The 22,745-nt window shown below is 55.9% G+C and overlaps 3 protein-coding genes across 6 annotated transcripts; 2 read left to right on the top strand and 1 right to left on the bottom strand.

The window, feature by feature from the left end:
* Positions 1 to 4,883: 4,883 nt before the first annotated feature.
* On the top strand, positions 4,884 to 8,027 carry LOC125698700 (guanylate-binding protein 1-like). Of its 2 annotated transcripts, XM_048957374.1 has the most exons (9): positions 4,884 to 5,620; positions 5,693 to 5,820; positions 5,893 to 6,002; positions 6,086 to 6,258; positions 6,339 to 6,581; positions 6,687 to 6,967; positions 7,037 to 7,249; positions 7,325 to 7,591; positions 7,707 to 8,027. In XM_048957374.1, exons 1-9 carry the CDS (start codon positions 5,071 to 5,073, stop codon positions 7,893 to 7,895), a joined length of 2,154 nt encoding a protein of 717 aa, XP_048813331.1. In that variant the 5' UTR covers positions 4,884 to 5,070; the 3' UTR covers positions 7,896 to 8,027. The 2 variants fall into 2 exon arrangements, with proteins under 2 accessions (XP_048813331.1, XP_048813330.1); XM_048957373.1 differs by having other exon boundaries at positions 4,884 to 5,820.
* Positions 8,028 to 10,875: 2,848 nt separating this feature from the next.
* On the top strand, positions 10,876 to 14,885 carry LOC125698704 (guanylate-binding protein 4-like). Of its 3 annotated transcripts, none has more exons than XM_048957382.1 (9): positions 10,877 to 11,112; positions 11,200 to 11,327; positions 11,404 to 11,513; positions 11,993 to 12,210; positions 12,294 to 12,536; positions 13,026 to 13,324; positions 13,548 to 13,760; positions 13,834 to 13,936; positions 14,445 to 14,885. In XM_048957382.1, the coding sequence occupies exons 1-9, from the start codon at positions 10,920 to 10,922 to the stop codon at positions 14,879 to 14,881; spliced, it is 1,944 nt and encodes a 647-aa protein (XP_048813339.1). In that variant the 5' UTR covers positions 10,877 to 10,919; the 3' UTR covers positions 14,882 to 14,885. The 3 variants fall into 3 exon arrangements, with proteins under 3 accessions (XP_048813338.1, XP_048813339.1, XP_048813340.1); XM_048957383.1 differs by having other exon boundaries at positions 10,878 to 11,112; positions 13,050 to 13,324; XM_048957381.1 differs by having other exon boundaries at positions 10,876 to 11,112; positions 13,834 to 14,559.
* A 58-nt stretch (positions 14,886 to 14,943) lies between these two features.
* LOC125698713 (uncharacterized) lies at positions 14,944 to 17,059 on the bottom strand. The gene is made up of 4 exons (XM_048957404.1): positions 16,877 to 17,059; positions 16,228 to 16,299; positions 15,572 to 15,692; positions 14,944 to 15,257 (listed from the first exon to the last, which is right to left on the bottom strand). The coding sequence occupies exons 1-4, from the start codon at positions 17,042 to 17,044 to the stop codon at positions 14,944 to 14,946; spliced, it is 675 nt and encodes a 224-aa protein (XP_048813361.1). The 5' UTR covers positions 17,045 to 17,059.
* Between the last annotated feature and the right edge of the window lie 5,686 nt (positions 17,060 to 22,745).

The following is a 22,745-nucleotide window of genomic DNA, read 5'->3' as shown; positions in this document are numbered from 1 at the left end:
TTCAACGCACGACGTGGCGGAGGCCAGGCTGGCAGCTGCAGCCCATTCTGGGGGTGTTTCTGCCATCGTGGGGATGCCGCTGTGTTTGGGACACGCGGGCAGCCCCACGGCTGCTGCCGGCTGTGGGTGGGCCGGGACCCAGGCTTTCCTCCTGCATTCCAGCAGTGCCTCAGGTCTGCTGCCACTGCTCGTAAACGTGACATCCGCCCTATATTTACTTGGTCCAGTTGTCTAAAGAATTAGCCTGCTGGTCTCTTCCTGGATCCAGTGTGTTCTGCTAACTCTCCCATTGCAAAGTGACGTCTTTCACGCCCATACAATTCAAAAGGCTTTCCCAGACTGGGAAGTCCTAAGCAGGGCTAGACATCAGAGCTGCTCTCAGGGCCCTGAGACTCCACCCTGCAGCCAACCTCAGCTCTGGAACCAATCTCTGCCTGGCTTTCATCCATACTGCACGGAATCATAAGTGAAAACAAAACCTGTGCTTCTGCTGCAGCCCCCTGCGAGTTTTCACGTTCCTCATGCAGCAGTGTGCAGTAGGAGGAACAGGATCTCCACACCCCGTATCGCCGTGTTCCCTTCTACATCCCCATGCCCTCCTTATGTTCCCTTGTGCGAGAAAAGCTCAGAATCCATAATTTTCCATCATAGATCTCAGTGAAGCAGCAAAGGTTTTTTGTTCATGGTTGCAATAGTGGGCACGCTCCCCTTATGGCAAAGGAGAAAACACGCATTTGATCAGTGAACCACTTCTCCTTACACACCTTTCTTCTCGTGGCAGGTAATTACTCTCCTGTTCCCCTACTGGCCAAGTACCCCAGACTCACAATCTATGTGACACATTTGTTAATCCATTTTTCCATATGAGGTTTATCACCTGTGGTTTTTAAGATCATTTTGTATGTTTCTATGGATACAGGAGGGCAATATTTCTTGAAGTTCTCGTACTTGTCTCATCTTATGCCAGGCTTTTCTGTACTTTGTTTCCTCTGTACTTTTGTCTGGTTTCTCACTACTAACAAAAGCCATGTTTAAAAAAGAAGAATCCCATATCAGAAAATATCTAAAGGCTACTAAGACCCAGTTCCTGATTTGTGATACCTGTTCTGCTTTGCTAACAAGCATAAATATAATTACACACATTTAGAGAGGAGGCACACACCTAACTAAGCAAGCTCCTGAAGACTGGGGTCAAAAGTTGAGGAGTGACGAGGGCTATCAGCCTTCCTCCCTGACCCCCCAGACAGACACCAAAAATACCCTCAAGTGTGATTGTGAATGCTCTAAGGGGGAGGGTCTGAGGTTCGATTCTAAGAAAACATTAACGAGTACAAGAAAATATTCAGCATACGAATGAAACTGTGGGGAAAGACACGAGTATGTATGAGCGTAGCCAACAAATGCAATCTGCACATGGGCCCAGGTGTGCATATTAGGTAGAGTTATCCCCTATGTGCCCCGCACCGCGATAAAGGAATACCTGCACAACACAACGCGCTGACGTGTCAGGTCAACCTACCCACATCCTCGGCATCGGTGACACCACGCCACGTCCGAATCACAGTGCCGGCACCACCCATGACACAGTGACACCACCACGCGGTACAGTGAGCCCAACACTTGGCAGGATGGTAGCGTTGTATGGTGAGACAGTACCATCACAAAGCACAGCGTCAGCACGATCCTGACCCTGCGACACCACCCACAGCACAGTGACACGAAGACATGATCACAGCATACAACGACACCACCCCGTGACACAATGACACCATCTCAACAATGATTAGGCTCCTCCTATCATGCATACCTGGTATAAAAGAGCTTCAGCCTAGATACATCACTTGTGCTTTATATGAAAACATTTTCCCAGGCAGTACATACCTATTCACTGCTTCCCCCAGAATGATTAATGTAGAGCTCCTTGCACATGCTCGGTCTTTTTGTGGTGGATGAAGTCAGTACTGTCTCTCACTGTGTTTGCTGGTTGAATCTGATCTTCACACACATTCAGTTATCTTCTTGCCTTGATTGCACAATATTTGCTTTCACAAAATAAGCTGATTCAAGCAGAACTTCCTTATCTGGAGTTATAAGTTATAACTCCTTATAAGGAGTTCAGTATTTGATTGTTAGCTCCTTGGTACCAGGGCACAGGTTCTTCCTGTTTTATAAACAAGCTACAAGGCTATTTATCGATGAACATTACCAAGCTAATAATATCACTGTAACTTGTATCAATATGAATATATGCTGAGTGCACCATGGAGGTGCTGTGCGGTACTGCAGGTGAGAAGTGGTTGTAAAAAGGTATTCTGGTGTTCCTGTGCCATGTGGTTGTGTGGTTGTGCTTACATGCTGCGGCTGTACCATGGAGTTGATGTGCAGGGCTACTGGGACATGTGGGCTGCATCATGGCACTGTGAGGTGGTACCAGCACTATGTTCCCTAGGGGTCGGTGCTGGGACCTGTCCTCTTCGATATCTTTGCTAGTGACCTGGATGAGGGCATTGAATGCACCCTCAGTAAGTTTGCGGATGACACCAAGTTGGCTGGAAGTGTGGATCTACCTGGGGTACTACCTGGGGTAGTGAGGCCCTACAGAGGGATCTGGACAGGCTGGAATGCTGGGCTGAAGCCGATGGGATGAGCTTCAACAAGGCCAAATGCCGGGTCCTGCACTTTGGCTGCAACAACCCCAGGCGATGCTACAGGCTTGGGGTGGAGTGGCTGGAGGACTGCGTAGAGGAAATGGACCTGGGGGTATTGATTGATGCTCAGCTGAACGTGGGCCAGCACTGTGCCTGGGTGTCCAAGAAGGCCAATGGCAGCCTGGCTCGCATCAGGAACGGTGCTGCCAGCAGGAACAGGGAAGTGATCATCCCCTTGTACTCAGCTCTGGTGAAGCAGCACCTCGAGTACAGTGTCCAGTTTGGGGCCCCTCACTGCAAGGAAGACATTGTTCAAAGCAGGTTCAAAGAAGGGCAACAAAGCTGGTGAGGGGTCTGGAGCACAAGGCTGATGAGCAGCAGCTGAAGGAGCTGGCATTGTTCAGTCTGGAGAAGAGGAGGCTCAGGGGAGACCCTATTGCTCTCTATAAGTACCTGAAGGGAGGATGCAGTGAGCTGGAGATCAGCCTCTTCTCTCGTGTAACTGGTGATAGAACTAGAGGGAATGGCTTCAAGTTGCACCAGGGGAGATTTAGGCTGGATGTTGGGAAATGCTACTTTTCTGAAAGAGTGGTCAGGCAGTGGAATGGGCTGCCAGGGAGGTGGTGGAGTCACCGACCCTGGAGGTGTTCAAGGAACGTTTGGATTTTGTGATGAGGGACGTGGTTTAGTGAGTGCTATTGGTGATGGGTGGATGTTTGACTGGATGATTTTGAAAGTCTTTTCCAACCTTGGTAATTCTGTAATTCTGTGATTTTGTGATTCTGTGATGGGGCACTGATGCAGGAGTGCTTCAGGCATGAGGCAATGGTGCTGCAGATGTAGATAGAGGGGCTGCAGGAGGAGAAGCACTGCATCCATCAGCCGGGGCTGTCACGGGCTCCGTGGTTGAGCAGCGGTGCCATGCGGTGCTGCAGGAGCTTTGGAGGGATGTGGAGCTGTGCCTGCAGAGTGGGGACTACGTGTCACCTGGTGGTGCACAGCCATTCAAGGAGGGCTTCAAGCGTGAGGCAGCAGCCATGCAGGAGCTGATCACACAGCTGCAGAAGGAGAACACGGAGGTGGGCCCCTTGGTTAGCTCCGCTCTGAACGTTCTGAGCATTTCTGCAATGTTCCTGCCTGGTCTGGCAGTCAAGCTTTTCAACAGACTGCAGCGTGTGACATAGCCTGTCCCCCAGCAGCTGTCCCTGCAGTAAATGCTGTTGGTGTGGTACTGCCTGTCTGTGCACTGTTTTTGTAGCAATCAGTACCTGCTGCTCTTTCCTTTGTAGCAGCCAGATTTTCTGACAGGACAAACAAGACAGACAGCTGCTTGATGTTGTCTTTGTTTGCAGCTATTCCAAATACCCATCGATTTCCCTTGGGATCCTTAAAATTCCTCCTTCTGAGGCAATTGACACCAAGTATACATGGAGCCCTCGGGCCAGTCACAATCAGGTGCTTTTGCCAGTCCTTACAAGTGAGGCTTATTTCAGCCTCCAACACAGGTCATTATTGGGAACCCCCCGTCACCCCAGCAATACAAATTGGTTTTGTGCCTTGATTTCAGGACATCACAGTGCACTGCGTGCCAGTGTCCACCAGTGCCTCATGTTTCTGTTGTTCTGATGTGCCACGCTATTGAATCCACACAGTCCAATATATTCTGTTGCCCTTTTCCCCTCCTGGCTGGGGGCACGGCCCTTCTATTGGTTAACTCTATGGTTCTTCTTCCTTCATCACAATCATGGTCCTAAGAGTTTTTGCCATATCCTGCAGCAACAGGAGCAATCACCTTTTTGGAGGAGATCACCTTGGTGGATGATCTGTCTTGTAATTCTCTTATCCACGCTCATAGTGCCATGACACATCATGAGGCTGTGTGGTGGTGGTACCAGAGCAAGAGCTCTGGACAGCTGACAGGTCTTCCAGTGCTTTCTGCTCCACGATCTTCCCAGGCACAGAGCTGAGGCTTTCCAGCCTGCAGTTCCCGAGTCCTCCTTCCTGCCTTTCTTACAAATGGCAGCGATGTTTGCCTTTTTCCAGTCTCTGGGGACATCTGCCAGCCAGGCGGCTCAGCAACTGCATCAGCCAGCTCACTCCGTACAAACAGCAGCAGGGGCTGGGCCCTGCATGGCCAGCACAGTGAGGCTGCTGTGCAGTGGTGCAGGCACACTCTGGCTGTACCGTGGTGGTGTGTGATTGCGTGGTGGTACAGGTGCATTTTGGCTGCAGCATTGGAGGTTCAGTGTTGTGGTGCTGGCACACTGTGTCTGTACCATAGAGGTACTGTGCTCTGCTGTCGGGGCATTGTGGATGCACCTTGGCATTGTGAGGCAGTAGCAGCATGGCTCCATGTCCCACAGGACATGAGGCACTGGTGCTGGACTGCTTCAGGCATGAGGCAATGGTACTGCAGCTGTAGATGAAGTGGCTGCAGGAGGAGAAGCGCTGCATCCAGCAGCCATGGGTGTCATGGGCACTGTGGTTGTGCTGTCCCTGCCCTCAGTGGCCAGCTAGGTGTCAGGCACTGTCAGCAAAGTGCTGCAGCATGCTGGAGCTCTTATCCCCACCAGCAGTCCCTGCAGTGAATCCACCAATATGGTACAGGTCATGTGACTTCAGTGAATTAAGCCGTATTCCGGGAATTAGTATTCCAGGAAAGGAAGAGAAAAAAGGGAAAATCAAAGACACAGGATGTGGAGGGTGGGGAGGAGCGAGACCTGGCTTCACTATATATTGCAGTTTCCAGTCTGTGATCACAGCAGGCAGCAGCACAACCATGGACGCTCCGATGCTCCCGATGCCGGCTCCCCTCTGCCTGGTGACCAACAAGGACAGCGTGCTGTCCCTCGACCGCAGGGCGCTGGCAGTGCTGCGCAGTGTCACCCAGCCCCTGGTGGTGGTGGCCATCGCTGGGCTGTACCGCACTGGGAAGTCCTACCTGATGAATCAGCTGGCGCAGAAACGCACTGGTGAGCAGAGGGGGAAACCCCATGCGTTTGGAGGGGCATCTTGTGGGATTTCTGACAGCTCACTGCCCACAGGCTTCCCGCTGGGCCCCACGGTGCATGCGGAGACCAAGGGCATCTGGATGTGGTGCCTGCCCCACCCGCGCCGGCAGGGAGTGACCTTGGTGCTGCTGGACACCGAGGGGTTGGGAGACCCCAAAAAGGTGAGTGCAGGGGTGATGGGGTCCCAAAAACCCCGTGGAAGTGGAGCCCCAGTAACTTGGATATATGTGCAGGATGACGATGACAGCGACGCCTGGATCTTCACGCTGGCGGTGTTGCTCTCCAGCACCCTGGTGTACAACAGCATTGGCACCATTGACCAGCGGGCACTGGAGCAGCTGCGGTACGGGGATGGCCGGGAGGGAGGTGATGGTGTGACAAAGGTTCTGCAGTGACAACGCTGACGGGGTGAGGTGGGTCCCACAGGCTGGTAACGGAGCTGACAGAGCACATCCGTGTGCGGGAGGAGAACGACAACCCAACATCCAACTTTGTCCGCGTCTTCCCGTGCTTCGTCTGGACCGTGCGTGACTTCACACTGCAGCTGCGGGCCCTGAGTGAGGATGAGTACCTGGATGACATACTGCGACTGCAGACCGGTATGGCCACCAGCGTGTGTCCCCAGGCGTCACCGTGCGCATCCGCAGTCGGTGGCTCTGTGCTAACAGTGGCAATGCAGGGGATGGGAAGAAGGCCAAGGAGCGCAATGAGCTGCGGAGCTGCCTGCGCAACTTCTTTCCCCGCCGCAAGCTGTTCACGATGGAGCGGCCGGCAGCTGATGCAGATCTGCAGCGGTTGGAGGAGCTGCGGGAGGACGAGCTGCAGCCAGGCTTCCGGAAGCAGGTGGACGCCTTCTGCCGGTACATCTGGGAGGAGGCGCCGGTGAAGGTGTTGCTGGGTGGGCACCAGGTGACGGGCAGCGGTGAGTGGCAGCAGCATGAGAATGGGTGGCGTGCGGGGGACGCGTGCCGGTGACGGGGACACATGCGTGGCAGTGACACGTGTGGGTGGCCGTCACCTCTCACAGTGCTGGCAGGCCTGGCGGAGAAATACGTGGCGGCCATCACCAGCGGCGCGGTGCCCTGCGTGGAGAGCGCAGTGACAGCGCTGGCACGGGCCGAGAACAGTGCAGCAGTGGAGGCGGCGGTGGCCGAGTACCAGCGGGGCATGGAGCACGGCCTGGTGCTGCCCACAGCCTCACGCAGTGCTCTGGTGGCCGTGCATCGGGACTGCGAGCAACGCGCCATCACCCTCTTCCTGTCCCGTGCCTTTGCCGACCATGAACGCCAGTACCATGCAGAGCTGGTGGTGAGTTGCCATCACACCGTGGGGTTTTGGAGGCACGGCCGTGCACTTGAGCACGGATCTGTGGCACAGGGCAAGCTGGAGGCGGCCAAGGACGAGTTCTGCCGGCGCAACGAGGAGGCGTCGGAGCAGCGGTGCCATGCGGTGCTGCAGGAGCTTTGGAGGGATGTGGAGCTGCGCCTGCAGAATGGGGACTACGTGGCGCCTGGTGGTGCACAGCTGTTCAAGGAGGACCTGAACCGCGTGCTGGAGGAGTACAAGCGGCGGCCCGACAAGGGTGTCAGGGTGAGTGGGGTGTGGGGGAGGGCGGTGGGGTGGCACCAGGTGCGATGGAACTGTGCCGCATGGTTGTGCGGTCAGGCGGAGGCGGTGCTGGAGGTGTTCCTGCGGGAGCGCGAGGGGCTGGCACAGGTGTTGAAGGCCACTGAGGTGCAGCTGGAGCTGGCGGAGCGGCAGCGGGAGGCAGCAGCGGCCGAGGCAGAGGCGGCCCAGAAGGCGGCAGAGGCATGGCTGGAGGAGCAGCGGCGCACCATGGAGGAGCACAAACGTCAGCTGGAGCAACAGTTGAAGGAGGAGCAGCGTGCGTGGCTGGAAGAGCAGTGGCGCGTATTGGAGCACCACAAGAAGGTGAGCGCTGTGATGGTGCTGCAAGCGTACCACAGATGTGTTCTGTGCTCGTAGCAGCACACTGGGCTGTGCTGTGGCATTGTATGCTGCTACTAACATGGCTCCCTGTCCACAGGAGTATGAAGCACTGGTGCAGGAGGGCTTCAAGCGTGAGGCAGCAGCCATGCAGGAGCTGATCACACAGCTGGAGGAGGAGAAGAAGAACAGGAAGCGGGACACCCGGATTAGCTCAGCTCTGAGCATTTTGGCTGCATTCCTGCCTGGTGCGGCAGGAAAACTTTTTAATAAACTGCGGCCCATGTGATGTGGACTGTCCCCCAGCAGCTGTCCCTGCAATAAATCCAGTTGCACTGCCCAGGGTCTTGTCATTTCAGGGAAGCGTGGGGCTTAATTCCAGGAAAGCAAAGGCAGCAGAGGCAGAGGGTGGACTATTGGGGCTGAGTGTCTTTCCATTTTAAGTTCCAGAGCGGTGGCCACCACAGGCATCACACAGAATCATAGAATCACAGAATCATGGAATCACAAACTCTAGTATGGCTTGGGTTGGAAGGGGTGTCAGAGACCCTCTGCTGCCAAGCTCTCAGCTGCAGGCTGGTTGCCCAAGGCCCCTCCATGGGCTTGCCCACCTCCAGGGATGGGGCACCCACAGCTTTGGGCAGTGGTGCCAGCGCCTCACAGCCCTCTGAGTGAAAAACCTCCTCCTCATTACTCACCTAAATCTGCCCTCTTTTAGCTTTAGACCTTTCTTCCCTACCCAATCGCCATCAGACCGTGTAAAAAATCACTCTCCATCCTGCTTATAAGCCCCTCAGTAATGAAAGGCCTCAGCGAGGTCACCTCAGAGCCTTCTCCTTCTCCTCCCCATTCTGAACACCCGTGCTCTCTCAGCCTGTGTTTGCAGAGGAAGAGGTGCTTCAGCCCTCTGAGCGTCTTTCTGGCCCTCCTCTGGGCCTGCTGCAAAAACCTCACATCGTTCATGTGGTGGGGGTCAAGATCTTCATGAGCAGAGCAGAGGGCAACAATCCCCTCCCTGCCTGCTGACCACTCTCTGTTGGTGCAGCCCAGGATGCAGTTGGCCTTTCTGGGCTGCAAGCGCACACCGCTGCCTCGTGTCCAACTTTTGTCCAGCAGGACACCCAACTCCTTACCTCAGGGCGGCACTCATGGAGTTCTCCAGTCTGCACATCTATCTGGGATTGCCCCAACCCAAGTGCAGCACCTTGCACTGGGCCTTGCTGAACCTCCTTAGGTTCATGTGGGCCTACTTCCAAAGCCTGTCCTGGTCCCTGTGGATGGCGTCCCTTCTTCCTCTTGTGTCAGCGACACCAGTCAGTGTGGTGTTGTCAGCCAACTCAATCCCACTACGACACTGACCAAGATGCTGAAGAGCAGCAGCCCCAAGAAGGTCCCCTGGGGACACGGCTCGAGCCCAGCCTCCACCTGGACATGGAGCCACTGAGCACAACCACCTGGCTGTGAACATCCAACCAATTCTTATCCACCAAAGAGTCTACCTTCTGAACTCATCTCTCCGTTTTACAAATAGGGATGCGGTGCAGGACCACGTCAAAGGCCTTGCACAGCTTCAGGTAGGTGACATCAGTCGCCTTTCCATTGTCCCCCAGTGCCGTCACTCCATCACAGAAGGCCACCAGGCAGGTCAGGCACCATCTGCCCTCGGCAAAGCCGTGCCAGCTGCCTGGGGTCACCTGGTCGTCACTCATGAGCCTTAGTGTGTCATCCACGATCTGCTCCATGACCTTCCCAGGCACACAGATCAGGCTTGTCAGCCTGAATTTCCCCGGGTTCTCCTTCCCCCCTTTCTTACGCATGGCAGCTACGTTCGCCTTTTTCCAGTCTCCATCTCCTGACAGCCCGGACATTTCAATGATGATGGAGAGAGGTTCAGCAACTGCATCAACCAGCTCCCTCCATACAAACAGCAGCAGAGGGTGGGCAGTGATGCTGTTGTGCAGTGGTGCAGGCACACTCTGGCTGTACCGTGATGGTGTGTGACTGTGTGGTGGTACAGGTGCATTTTGGCTGCGGCACTGGAGGTACAGGGTTGTGGCGCTGGAGCACAATGGCGGTACCATGGAGGTGTTGTGTGGCGGTACAGAGGCACTGTGGCTGCACCATGACTATTGTGTAATGGGAAAGTGGTGTTGTGTGCTGTTAGTGTCACACTGTGGCTGTAGCATGGTTCTGATGTGCGGTGGTACTGGCATGCTGTGGCTGTGAAGGTGGTCACCGTGATGGTGTTAGACGGCATTGCTGGCTATGTAATGTCTATTCCATAGGTTTGTGACGCTGTGTGGTGGTGGCACCAGCACACTGTAGCTCCCCCATGGGCCTGTGTGGCTGTGCCAGGAAGGTGTGTGGTGATGCTGGCACGTTGCACACGTACCATGGACTTGCTCTGTGGTGCTCCCAGCACACCGTGTCTGCATTAAGCTGCTCGGTGGTGGTGCTGTTGCATTGTGGCTGCACCGCGGCACCGTGTGGTGGCAGCAACCCCACTCCCTATCCCACAGCAGTGCAAGGCACTGATGAACGAGGGTTTCAAACGCATGGAGATGGCAATGCAGCAGATGATGGAGCAGATGCAGAAGGAGAAGAGGGAAATGGAGATCTCCTCATGGTGCCGCACGGGTGTGAACTTCCTGAGTAATCTGCTCACATCTCTTCAGCTCGTGCTGTCAGACAGTGACAGCGAAGAGGAGGTCAGCGATGAGGACAGCGATGAGGACAGCCATGTGTAGCCCTGTGCCCTGCCAGCTGCCCATGCAATAAATTCTGTGACGCTTTCCAGGTGTTGTCATTTTGGGACAGCACATTTTGGGACTACCCTGTTTGGGTAAAGCAAAGGAAGCAGCAGCAGGAAATGCGTCCATAGCAGCTGGGTGTGCTTTCCCTTTCGGTTCTGGCAGCTGCATGGCCAAGCAGGCTCTGGAGCCCCTGACGCTGGCCCCCCTCTGCCTGGTTTGCTACAGCAGCATGCTGTCTGTCACCCCCCCACACACACACAGACACAGTGCTGATGTGCAGTGCGGGATCACCAGCCCTTTGGTGGACGTGTCCATCGCTGGGCTGCACCATAGTGGAAGTCCTTCAGTCTGGATAATAGGATGGGTGTTGTCTCCAACCGGTTGCGATATGCTGTACCTGTGCCAGCTGCCCCTACAAGAATGAAGGCCACAGCTGAGGCATTGTGATTTCGGGGAAGCGATGGGTGTTTACAGGAAGGGAAAACCAACAGCAGGGGGAGGGCTGGGTTTGCTTTCTCTTTCCGTTTCATCACTGCAAAGCCGCACACAGCAGCACAACCATGGATGCTCTGGTGCTCCCGATGCCGGCCCCGCTGTGCCTGGTGAACAACAAGAATGGCGAGCTGTCCCTGGACCCCACGGCGCTGGCAGTGCTGCAGGAGGTGGCCCAGCCCCTGGTGGTGGTGGCCATCGCCGGGCCCTACCGCACTGGGAAGTCCTTCCTGATGAACCGGCTGGCACAGAAGCGCACTGGTGAGCTGGGGGCAGAAGCCCATGCATTCGTTCACTGCGGGGCGTTTTGGGGTATGCTGGGGATTCCTGACGGCTCGCCACCTGCAGGCTTCCCGCTGGGCCCCACGGTGCAGGCAGAGACCAAGGGCATCTGGATGTGGTGCCTGCCTCACCCACAGCGGCCCGAAGCGATGCTGGTGCTGCTGGACACCGAGGGGCTGGGAGACCCCACCAAGGTGGGTGCCGGGGGGAAGGCTGGCCCCACATCTCCCCCCGGAGTCCAGAGCACCCCTAACCCAGCTGTGGGCACAGGGTGACAGCCAAAACGACGCCTGGATCTTCACACTGGCGCTGCTGTTGTCCAGCACTCTGGTGTACAACAGCATAGGCACCATCGACCAGAATGCACTGGAGTACCTCGAGTATCCTGCAGGGAGCTGAGAGGATGGGGGACGTTGGGGTGAAAGTTGGGGACTTGGGGCTACGGGGGACTTGGACAACGCGGGACATGGGCTGTAGCTGTGGGACTGGGGCAATGGGAGATAGGGCTAGGGTGGGGGATTTGGGGTGACACTGCGTGTTTGAGGCTACAGGAAACCTGGGGAAAACCTGTGTGACATGGGCAGCGTGGGACGTGTGGCAAGACTGGGGGATGTTGGCAAAGTCAGACTGGGATTTGGGGAAAAACTGGGGGAACTCGGCAAGGGGGCAGAGGACTTAAGGGGAAACTGAGGGATTTAAGGGTGATTCAGGCTCTAAGAGGGAGTGCAATACTCAGGGCGTAGATGGGCACCGTGGGGCAGGACACAACGTACAGAGGAGGACAGAAATATTTGGGGGGTACACAGGATTCTGGAGGGGACACAGAATTTGGGGAGCGTTGTGCTCCTGAGCGGGGCAGGCTGGTGACACAGCTGTCGGAGCTGATCCAGGTGCGGGACAGGGACAAGGATGGCAACAACGGCGCTGAAAGAGAAGATGAGGCCGAGGACTGCGAGTTCATGCGCTTCTTCCCCAGCTTTGTGTGGGTGGTGCGGGACTTCACACTGGAGCTGCGTGTGGGCGAGCGGCCCATCAGCGAGGACGAGTACCTGCAGCAGGTGCTGGAACTCAAGCACGGTGAGTGCTGGTCCCCCTTGGGGTCATTAGGGAGGCCCTCATGAGCGGCTGCGCCAGCACCAACAGCTGCCTGCCTGCCACAGGGTACGGCCGCAAGGTGCAGAACTACAATGCGACGCGGCAGTGCCTCCGCAACTATTTCCCCACGCGGAAGTGCTTCGTGCTGCCTTCGCCACTGGGCACAGAGGAGCACGGGCGCATGGAGGAGCTGCCCGAGGCCGCCTTGGCCCCACGCTTCCTCCAACAGGCAGCCAAGTTCTGCAACTATGTGCTGAGCTCCTCCAGGCTCAAGACGCTGCCTGACGGCAGAGCACTGACAGGGCGAGGTAAGGGGAGGGTGGGAGCGGGGAGAACTGGGGGCATGGTGACACAGAGGACAACAGGGTGACGGCGAGGCAGGACAACAGGGTGACAGCGCGCTGACTGAAGGCTGATGATAATGACGTCATTGTAAGGGACGACAGGAGGGCCATGGGAGGACAGTGATGATGGCAAATTGGATGATGGGGGGACAACAGCAAAAGCAACAGGACAACTGGGATGAAGGCAAGAGTGCCATGGGACAACAGGGTGAAAACGGGGTGACAGTGGTGACACAGGACGACAGGGGGACAATGACAACGGCAACATGAGACAATGGAGTGATAACACTGGGGACAGCAGAGTGATGACAACGGGACAAAAGGGATACAATGGCAACACAGTGCGACACAAGTCAATGACTGGGCGATGACAGGGTGACAATGGGGCAAAAAACACGGGGAAGACAGGGGACAACAGCAACACACAGCAGCAAGGTGCCAACAACGAGGCAGGTGTCCCTGTGCCATTCCCCACAGCCCTGAGCACGCTGCTGAGCAGCTACGTGGAGGCCATCAACAGCGGGCGTCTGCCCTGCCTGCAGGGAGCAGCAGCAGCCATGATGGCCAACGAGAACGCAGCTGCGGTGGCGGCAGCGCTGGAGGCCTATGCCGGGGGCATGCGGGGGCTGTCACTGCCCACAGAGCCCGCACAGCTCTCGGCCGCGCACGGGGAGCACCTGCACGAGGCGCTCGTCGTCTTCCAGCAGCGCAGCTTCCGGGATCGCAACCAGGAGCACCAGCGGCGCCTCATAGTGCGTGGCCACCCCCCTTGTGCCACAGCGCCGTCCCTGTCCTTGCCACCCTGCTCCTATTCCTACCAGGCTGCCTTTGTCTTCACGACCTTGGCCCCATCCCCTCAATGCACTCCATCTCCATTACCTTATCCTCACGTCCCCCCAACACTGCCTCCATACCTCTGCTCCCACCTGCACTCTCCCCATTGACACCGTGACCCTGCCCCCATCCTGTCCTCAGGAACAGATCAGCGCGGAGTACAGCCGCCTGCAGGAGGAGAACAATGCAGCATCACGGCAGCTCTGCAAGGCGCTGCTGGCTGAGCTGGCGGGGGCACTGGATACCAGCCTGTCCCGTGGGGCCTACGCACAGCCCGGTGGCTACCGCGCCTACGAGGCCGAGCGGCAGCGGCTGCTGGAGGCCTACCGGCAAGCAAAGGCCAAGGGCCCCAAGGTGAGGGCAGCTCTAGGCAGGGGATCGGGAATAAGGAGGTGAGGCCATGCCTCAATCGTGTGGGGATGCACAGGCCGAGGAGGTGCTGGATGAGTTCCTGGCGGAGCGCCGGGCAGAAGCGGAGGCAGTGCTGAAGGCAGACAAGGCACTGAGCGAGGCTGAGAAGCAGCTGGAGGGTGAGTGGCGCGTCCCAGTGCCGTCCCTTCTCTCCTTCCCCCCTCACCCATCCCCGTGTCCTCCAGGAACAACGGACGCATTGCGTTATTCCGTGGGGACATCTCACAGCGTTCCCTTGTTCCATGGGCCGTGTCCCCCAACGACAGCGCATGGCATCCCCATGTACTCTGGGAATCCTTATAACCCTTCACAGGCATCTCATGATGGCCCCAGCACTCGAGGACTCCCCTTCTCCCCGGGGACATCTCCCAGAGTACACACATCTCTTGGGGCATCCCGGTGCACCCAGGAGACACCTCAAATTGCTCCTTTTTCCTCCCTGACGAACCCTCACCCCATCCCCACATCCCCGCACTCTGTCCCCAGCCCCTCCATCTTCTCCTCACGTCCCCTTGCACTGTCGCTTTGGCCCATCACCCCGTGCCACGGGGACCCCCACTCGGTTCCTTAACCAGAAGCACAAGGCTCAGCTCCTGCTTACTCCTCACCCCGTCCCTTTGTTCCCAGACCAGAAGCAGCAGACGCAGCTCCTGGAGCAGCAGCAGAAGGCGACGGCGGAGCGCGAACGGCAGCTGCAGGCGCTGCTGGCGGACGAGCGCAACAGCTACGAGCAGAACCTGCGAGCCCTCGAGGCCAAGATGCAGGCGGAGGCGGAGAGCGCGCAGCGGGAACTGGACCGGGCGCTGGAAGCGAAGCTACGGGAGCACAGCGAGCTACTGCAGCACGGCTTCAACGAGCGGGCGGCGCTGATCGAGCGAGAGATGGAGGCGCTGCGGCTGGAGATCAACAGCAAGAAGCACGAGCTGGCGGCCAGCATCTTCGACGCCGTGAGCGCCGCCTTCAAGTTCGTCATTGCGCAAATGCAGGACGAGTCCCGGAGCACAGCCGTGAAGGCGACTGCACGCCGCAAAACCTCCGCCCGCCCCGCTCTGGCGGCCCAATAAAGCGCTCCTCCCGCCCCCCGCTCTCCGCGTCCCTGTCTCGCGGCGCTTCCGGCGCGGTGACGTCATAACCCGTGCGACCAGAACCGACTGCGCCCCCTTGCGACGGCACCGCGGCGCGGCACTGGGAGGGGCGGAAGAAGGGAACGAACGAAACCTTTGATTGGGTGGCACGATCTCGCGAGAGCGTGGGCCTTCCGTCTCCTCCCCGGCTGGTGGAGCTCACTTCCGGGTGTCCCGCGCGTGTGGGCGGCGCCTGAGCTGCAGTCCCGTTTGTGCCCGTAAGGCACCGCAACGTGCCGCAAGGCAGCAGAGCAGCGCCATCGCAGGCCGCGGCGAGCGTTTGGAACAGCAGAAATACCATATATTCTAGTGGCATCTGTTAGAAACATGGGTCTTGAATTATGTGGTCAATTCTCTCTTGCAAAACTGCAAATATGTTTCCCTGTACTTTAACTATCAGATCACAATATAGATATTCTTTTGCAAGTCTCAAATTGTCCAGAATAGGTCTGGGTGTTAATGGGATTAGATCTGCACATAGGAATTTCCCAGGATCTACAGGCTCAGGGCAGAGAAGGCATCAGCACCCATGAGAAACACAAAGCTTTCAGCATCCTGGAGAGCAGTGCCAGGAAACAAACCCTGTCCCAAACACAGAAGTGTCCTGCTAGCTTCTCCTCCAGGCCTTACCTTCACTGCTCAGCGCAGCAGGTGCCTTTGCCTTGTGGCCATCCCAGAAGAAACGCAGGGCAGCAATGAGCTGGTGCAGGAAGCACACCATGTACTCTGGCGGGCACAACACAGTCAAGTTCTAGGGCAACAATGAGAGTTCAGCCATTAGGGCAGCTGTGAAGGTGCTTCTTAGTTGTGGTGGCCATGTGGGCCAGGCAGAAACTTCCTATTCTCAGTCCTGCTGAAAGCGCATGCACCCGTTTCCAAAAGCACCTCTGGTTTCCAGCACCGGGATGGAGCCCAGTGCTGATGGCACCTAGCTGCTTCCACCTCTGGAAAACCCCTGGCCCTACAGTAACAAGCTGGTGTGATGGGTGGATGGATACCACGTGCTCTGCCTCTGAAGGTGGGCTGCTCATTAACGCAGAGAGGCTGGTGAGGAAAGGGCTTCCTGCAATAATAATAACATCCCCACCTTCCTTAGCTGCAGGCCATCAGCCTGAGCCAAGGCCAGAAGAGCGGTCCTCACCCAGGTGGTGAAGAGGATGCTCTATCTAGGTATCAGTTGCTCATCTGCTGGAAGCAGCTCAGCCAAAAGGGCAAGAGCTCCCACCCCAAAGGTACCAGAGAGCTCTTCAGGTGAGGCCTGTGGGAAGGCTGCCCCTCTGACTTACCCCTCTATTGCTAGCATTTTCCTGAAGAAACTTGCGGAATTTGTTCAGGAAGATGTATCTGGATGCTTCCCCCTGGCAGGAGGAAAAGCAGGTGGTGAACTCACAGGGAAAGGAACTCCCAGAGAAAGGCATTAGCAGAGCTGTATATGCTTGGGAAGTATGTTCAGCAAGAGAAAGCAGTTGACCCAGCTACTACCATTGCTGGAGCACCCATGAGCAGCCTGTGGGCCACTGCTCTGCAGTGTTGTGTCTTCTGAGGCCCATACTGGGATGCTCTGATGACAGCCAGAAGATGCACAGCTTTATGCAGCTGAACATCTTCCACCTGCTCTGTAGAGGCACACGCTCACACGCCTGCCATTTCTTTTCTCTCTGGAATTAATATTAATTGTTAGAGTAGAATGCACTGCAGTCAGACTGTGTCTGCCTAGTTCAACAGAAACACAAGGCTGGCCCAGGTGCAGCTCATGTCATCAGTCAATACTGGCAAAGCAGCAGAGCCCAAAACATGTTTCTGCACTTCAGCCTGCCTTACTAGATCAGTTAGTGAACTGTTTCTGAGGACAGAACGTCTCCTCACCTGCACTTCTGTACCTTACAAGTCCTGGGATGCAGACACAATGTAGCAAAAGATCTACAGAGTGCTTACCCCTCCTCTGTCGTTGTTGTTCAGCAGCAGCTTCAGAATTTGAACCTGGAGACCTTCCACCACTAAAACAGGGACACACTGTTTGCTACTGGACAGTAACAACTGGAAAGCAACTGCCCCTGCTAACTCCACCAGCGCCACGGTTTTGTGGTCCAGCAGGCAATTCATGTGTCTGCACTCCCCTCTCAGTGACCTGCCAACACAGACATCACAGTCATTCCTACTTCTAAACACCTGTAACCTGGCAGATGTGCAAACACCACAGTGCTGCTCAGCAAGTACCCTGGGAATCACAGCCAAATTATCATCTGCATAGAATGGCATGGAAAGGCATTGGACTCAGCACAGTATGAAGAGCCCTGCTCAGCTCCAAGGGCAACCCAAATCCTTACAAGGTATGTGATTACCAGGACATTTTAAAGGCATGTGGCACAGTGTGTTTCCTGTCCCACATACGAGGAAAGCAGAAAGCAAGCTGCCTGTCCGACACTGTGAAGGAAGCAGCCATCCTCCTGTGAGCTGACTGCAGCCCTCTGTGCAGCTGGCAGCTTGCAATGGGCCGCACCATGGCATGGGTCAGCACTGCTGTCCTCCAGCCAGGGGAGAGCTGCAGCACTTGGCGGGGGATTTACAGAGCAGTTGTGAAAACCCTTCCATAAACGTCACTATCATTTTGTTGCAAGTGATTTGCTTTTCTGCACAATCCTTTTCACTCACACCTCAGTGGGAAGCTGCTTTGAATTTCAATTTGCAATTATTCAGCTCCTTTCACACCTACATAGAGCCTTTGCTTTAAGCTTGCACGTGATGTTCTGCTGCCTTTGGGTGCATGGGAGCAGCTAGGGCAGGAAAATGCAGTTGAAGCAAGCAAGTTGTACCTTGTGGCACATGTGAAGAGAATTAATCAAATGAAAAACCCTATAAGAGAAATCTATAGGCAGCAGATGAGGCCGGTGGAATTCAGTTTATTCACAAAGACAGCACTTATCCAGAACTTTGGCTCTTTAATTGGAGCAGGGCATACAAAAAGCAGGTTGGGGCGTTTTGTGGGATCCTGCAACGATGCTACTATAGAGAAATTTGTAATGCTTTGCAAAACGTCCAAGTATGGACTACAAAGAGAAGATTTCAGCTGTACGGTAAGGGATTCAAAATTAACATTTGGTGTGATTCAGAGTAAGGTTATCTGATCTCTTCCCATTTTCTGCATTTAGAAATACTCGGAAGAGTTCCATCAAGAGGCATATTGTGAGAGACACATCTTCGGAGGGGCAGAGCAGAGGGGCTGGCGTGTGCTGGCCTTACTCCTGGGAACCTGTGCTGAAGATGCTCTCACGTGGAAAAGTGAGAGAAAACGTGTAATGTCCTGTCTTCCAAGTGACACCTGTTCAGATCCTAAACTGCTTTAGGTGCTGTGGACAGAGGAGGGAGCTACCAGCTCACCACAGCCCGACTCGGCAAGCAGAGCCCAGCTTGCTTGCTGGTGGCCCTCCCAGAGATGGTGTCAGACTTCATTTGCAACAGGTGGATGCTGGCCTGCAAGTGCCCAGTGCACTTTGGCAAACTCTGGGCATGGTTTGTATGACCATACAGTGCAAAACCCCAGCAACCAGTCTGCAGGGACAGGGGGAGCAGGAGGCCTGAGAAGGTCGTTGCAAGGAGAATGCTTTGGCAGTGGGGTCTTTAACACTTTGTTATGAGGGAAAACCTGGGATGGATTGCTCAGAGGTCACGGGCCAGCATGGAGTGGTTCGAAGCAGAACCCCAAGCTGACCTGATCTGCAGCCTTCCTGCCCTGGCCAGCAGCAGGGGCACAAAGCGTGGCTTAATTCAGCCCTGAAGGAAAAAGGATTCCTTCACACGATGCTGCTTGCTGGCTGCTGGTGGCAAAGTGTTGGCTGGGACGTGTGGCAGTGTGCACAGCTGGGCAGGACGGGCTCTGAGTCGGAAGCTCCTGTGATGCTGTTAAATTCAGCTTATTCGGCTATACACTGGGAGCTGCTCTGGTGCAGCCTTTCTACCTCCAGGGATATGGCTTGGATCCAGTTCTTGTGAGTTGCATGTATTCCTTCATTAGGCCTCGGTGAGTGAGAAGAAGTGCTGCCTGTGGTGCAGCCCTCAGACTGGCAGGTATTTGACTGCAATTAAGCATCAAGACAGCCTGCCTTCCCAACCAGGACACGGTGCCTTATTTCTCTGATATCTGGATGGCAGATGATTTCACCTGAAGTTCTAACAAGGCCCTGAACTGAGAATCGGGGAGCACGCAGGCTTTGCTGCGGTTCTCACTCTGGTTTATTGCATTGTTCCCAAAAAGCCAGATTGTTACCTGGCTAGGACTAAGAGAGGAAGTAATACCTACCTAATACCATATTAAACAGAATCTCTATTCCCAGCCCCACGCAGGGCTTCAAGTCCCGTCCATCATTCCCCAAATGCTAGAAGGCAGCACTCTTGCCTTCATCCCAGTTAGATACACCAGGACCAGCTTGGTGCCAAAGCTTCTGGTCAGGTCTGAGGTCATGATAGCTCTCATGTGCAGCAGTGACTGGCTCTTAACCGCTCACTCGATCACTTATTCCAGGGAAGTAGCATTCAGATTTGCCAGCAAACTGTCTCTGACACACTACAAAGTATCTTTTCCAGGGGAGGCCTTAATGTGATCCTTCTATGGTGTTTCTTTTTTAATATCTTTTTATTATTATCATTATTTTTATAGCACAAGAAGCAGAAGATGCAGAAGAAAGTATTTCAAAGGCCTCATGTCTCCCCTCACGTGAGAGAAGCAAAGGTTTCGTGGTTGAACGAGGGAAAGCTTTGCTTCTAGGTTTCTGAGCTTTGGCACAAGTCCCAGGGCCTCCCCAGCCTCTGTGCGGTGATGCTTTGCAGAAGAAGGGCTGGTGCCGGAGGAAACACAGAATGACACAGAGGTGATCAAAGCAGCAGAGCAGTCTGCATGCCACACTTGTGGAGAATGCTTCCAAGTCAACTGTGCACTGTGCACCTCTGTCATCTCAGAGTGTAGCAAGCCCATGTCACAGGGCTGAAAACCCTCCACACTCATAGATGTGAACTCCTCTCTGCAGCCCCTTCCCAGAAGTAACTCTGACCCAAAGAAGCTCATCCAAATTTAACAGGAGCTTTTGAGAAAAATGAGGTGTCCCGGCAGTTTTTCAGTTTTCTGTTCTGTGACACAAATTCAGGTTAAGACTGACTCCGAAAGGGCAGCAAGGAGCTGTTACATGACAGAATAGCCTCATAAACTCCAAAATCTTCAACAACTCATTTACCTGCAGCTTTGAGCCACGATAAGTTTATTTGGAAATTAACTTCATCTCAGTTGCTGACATTGCAGGTGAGAGAAGCATATTTTCTAGTCTGCAAAATCTGTCAGCTTGAAAAGAAAATGTGCTGTCCGGGAGCTGGGGGAGTCAGCGCCCATGGAGGCGTCCCAGCACCGTGGGGATGTGGCTCTGAGGGCCGTGGGCAGGTGGGGGGTGGACGGTGGGACCTGGGGATCTTAGAGGTCTTTGCCAACCACCGAGACGCTGTGATTCTGTGAGTCGAGTCATTTATTGTAGCGAGAGGTAATGAGCAGCAAGCAACAAAAAGTCACGGAAGCACATAAACACTTGACTGGGATACTGATGGCACCGGGCCCCTCACCCTGCGCTGGCTGCAAGAGCCTCCGCCCTGCTGCCTGGGTGCCCTCAGCCCCGGTGAGGTGTGATGGTTCCGCAGGTGTGGCACAGAGCGACCACTGTGACCTGCGGGGTGCGGAACAGAGCCAAGGCTGCGGGGCTCAGGCCGAGCTCAGTGCGACTTGGTGAGGTGAGCAGGGAGGAAGGGGCTGCCTGAGGCTGCCCAGGGAGGAGGGTTCCCCAGCGCTCGGGGCCTGAGCTGAGAACTCAGCCTCGTCCCGCTTCTCCCCTAGGTTGTCACGCGGAGGAGAAAGCCTGGTTTTGCTGGGACAGACACTCTGCGAGTGCTCGCCGTTGATGCACATGATGTCCGAGGGGACTCAGGAGGCCGCCGGCTCGAGTGAGCCAGGTGAGAGCAAAGTATCCCTGCACGCAGGGCAGAGGGGTGCTGGGGGTCTGCCAGCGGCAGACATGGGAGGCGGGGGCACGCAGGGCCCCTCTGCTCCTTGGCCAGGGGGGCCGCGGTTGGGCTGTGGCCGCCTGCTGGCAGCACTGGGCCTGCAGTGCCCCTTCCTCTCCACGGCCACCAGCCCTGCCCCTCTGCTGGCACGGCCGGCACACAGCAGCCCCTGCGAGAGCTCCCAGCGCACCTGGCCTTGCAAGCTGCTCACTGCTGTTCCTCTCTCCTCTCCAGCATGCGTGCTCTGCGGCCGAGTGGATCAGGACTCGAGCATATATGGGCACAAACATGAGAAAAACGGGTTCTACTTCCATACTTTTTGTGTGGTGAGTTCCCTCATGGCTCCTGCCTCCTCCCTCCAACCAGTGATTCCCTCCTTCCTGCACTAACAAGAGCCTGCTCTTTCTTCTTCTACAGATATTCTCCACTGGTCTTTGTAAACCAGGAAACAACAGCAGAAATGCATGTCATTTCGAAGAAGAGCTGATACGCACAATCAGGCGGGGAGAGCAGACGGTGAGCACCGCACCGGAACAGGGAGCTTGGTGCCAGCGGAGGCATGGCTGAGCTTTGCCTGGTGCAAAGAAAGCAATCCCAGCCCTTCCAAGCAGCCCCAAGAGAAATCCCTGCTCTTGCAGACCAGCCCTGTTCAGCAGGCAGCTCTGCAGAGTGCCAGCCAGCCCTGCCCCCATCCCGTGCCCTGCACAGAGGTGCGGGGCCCGCTGCGTAGGCCCTGAGCCTGCAGCTGATGGGAAATGCTCTGCTCCTTACAGCTCTGCTTTGTCTGTGGCCAGCGCGGGGCCACCATCACCTGCGCAGAGCCGGACTGCGACCGCAGCTTCCATCTCTCCTGCACCTCAGAGGGCGAATGCGTCACCCAGTTCTGCGATGATTTCAGGTAAGGGCTGCCAGGCATCGCCTGTGGGCCTCCAACCCCTGCTTCAGCACCAGCCAAAGAAGCGAGGAGCGCGCTGTGACGCCTCCCAGCAGCCTGGCAGAGCCAGAGCCAAGGCCTGGGGCTCCTTCCTGTTCCTCTGCCCTCCTCGCAGCACTTCTCACCTTGCCCGTCCCTCCCATCTTCCCCCAGGTCCTTCTGCTGGGTGCATCGTCCACATCAGGCAGTGGAGGCAGCGCCGGTGCAGGACACGACCTGCATCATCTGCATGGAGTCCATGGAGCACAGCAGATCATACAGCACCATGCTGTGCCCAGCCTGCCGACACGCCTGGTTCCACCGGGCTTGCATCCAGGTAGGAGCCCTCTCCTCACCCCATGAGCACGGCACGTGCTCAGCAGCACCAGGCCAGGCTCACACTCACCCTGTTCTGTTTCTGCTGCAGGAACAGGCCATGTGCGCAGGAATTTATTGCTTTCATTGCCCCCACTGCCGAGACAGAGACATGTTTCTTCGAGACATGCTCACTATGGGGATCCGAATCCCATTCAGGTTGGTGTCTTTCAGCCAGCTCTTGAGATGTGAGGGCACACAAGCTGTGCTCAGCAGGCCTGGCCCTCGCAGCCATTAACATGGAACTGGGCATCGGGTGGAAGGGGAGGGATGCCACGGATTAGTTTTAGTCCTGGGGCATCACATTCTGTCTCTTCTCTTGCAGAAGACCAACGTGGGAGGACAATTATGACTATGCAACCCTGGGAGTTAGGCATCAGCGCTGTGATGCCAGCGACTGCCATTATCCACATGGCCGGGAACAAGAAGAGGGAGACGGGTGAGTTACCTCAGCAGCCCTCTGGGCCTCCGTGTGGGATC

This window comes from Lagopus muta, chromosome 11 (genome assembly GCF_023343835.1).
Source record: "Lagopus muta isolate bLagMut1 chromosome 11, bLagMut1 primary, whole genome shotgun sequence".
Taxonomy (NCBI): Eukaryota; Metazoa; Chordata; class Aves; order Galliformes; family Phasianidae; genus Lagopus; species Lagopus muta.
The sequence above is the reverse complement of the archived record's forward strand: the minus strand, read 5'-3'. Positions and strand labels throughout refer to the sequence as shown.

Bases quoted from the DNA above. Each gene is read 5' to 3' on its own strand.
- LOC125698700 (XM_048957373.1), top strand. From the start codon at position 5,071: ATGAAGTGGCTGCAGGAGGAGAAGCGCTGCATCCAGCAGCCATGGGTG. The intron at 5,821-5,892 runs GTGAGTGCAGGG...ATATATGTGCAG, and splicing joins GGTTGGGAGACCCCAAAAAG to GATGACGATGACAGCGACGC. The intron at 6,259-6,338 runs GTATGGCCACCA...GTGGCAATGCAG, and splicing joins CATACTGCGACTGCAGACCG to GGGATGGGAAGAAGGCCAAG.
- LOC125698704 (XM_048957381.1), top strand. From the start codon at position 10,920: ATGGATGCTCTGGTGCTCCCGATGCCGGCCCCGCTGTGCCTGGTGAAC. The intron at 11,113-11,199 runs GTGAGCTGGGGG...CGCCACCTGCAG, and splicing joins GCTGGCACAGAAGCGCACTG to GCTTCCCGCTGGGCCCCACG. The intron at 13,761-13,833 runs GTGAGGGCAGCT...GGGGATGCACAG, and splicing joins CAAAGGCCAAGGGCCCCAAG to GCCGAGGAGGTGCTGGATGA.
- LOC125698713 (XM_048957404.1), bottom strand. From the start codon at position 17,044: ATGAATTGCCTGCTGGACCACAAAACCGTGGCGCTGGTGGAGTTAGCA. The intron at 16,300-16,876 runs GTAAGCACTCTG...TCCTCCTGCCAG, and splicing joins ACAACAACGACAGAGGAGGG to GGGGAAGCATCCAGATACAT. The intron at 15,258-15,571 runs GTAAGGCCTGGA...TGTTTCTAACAG, and splicing joins TGCTGCGCTGAGCAGTGAAG to ATGCCACTAGAATATATGGT.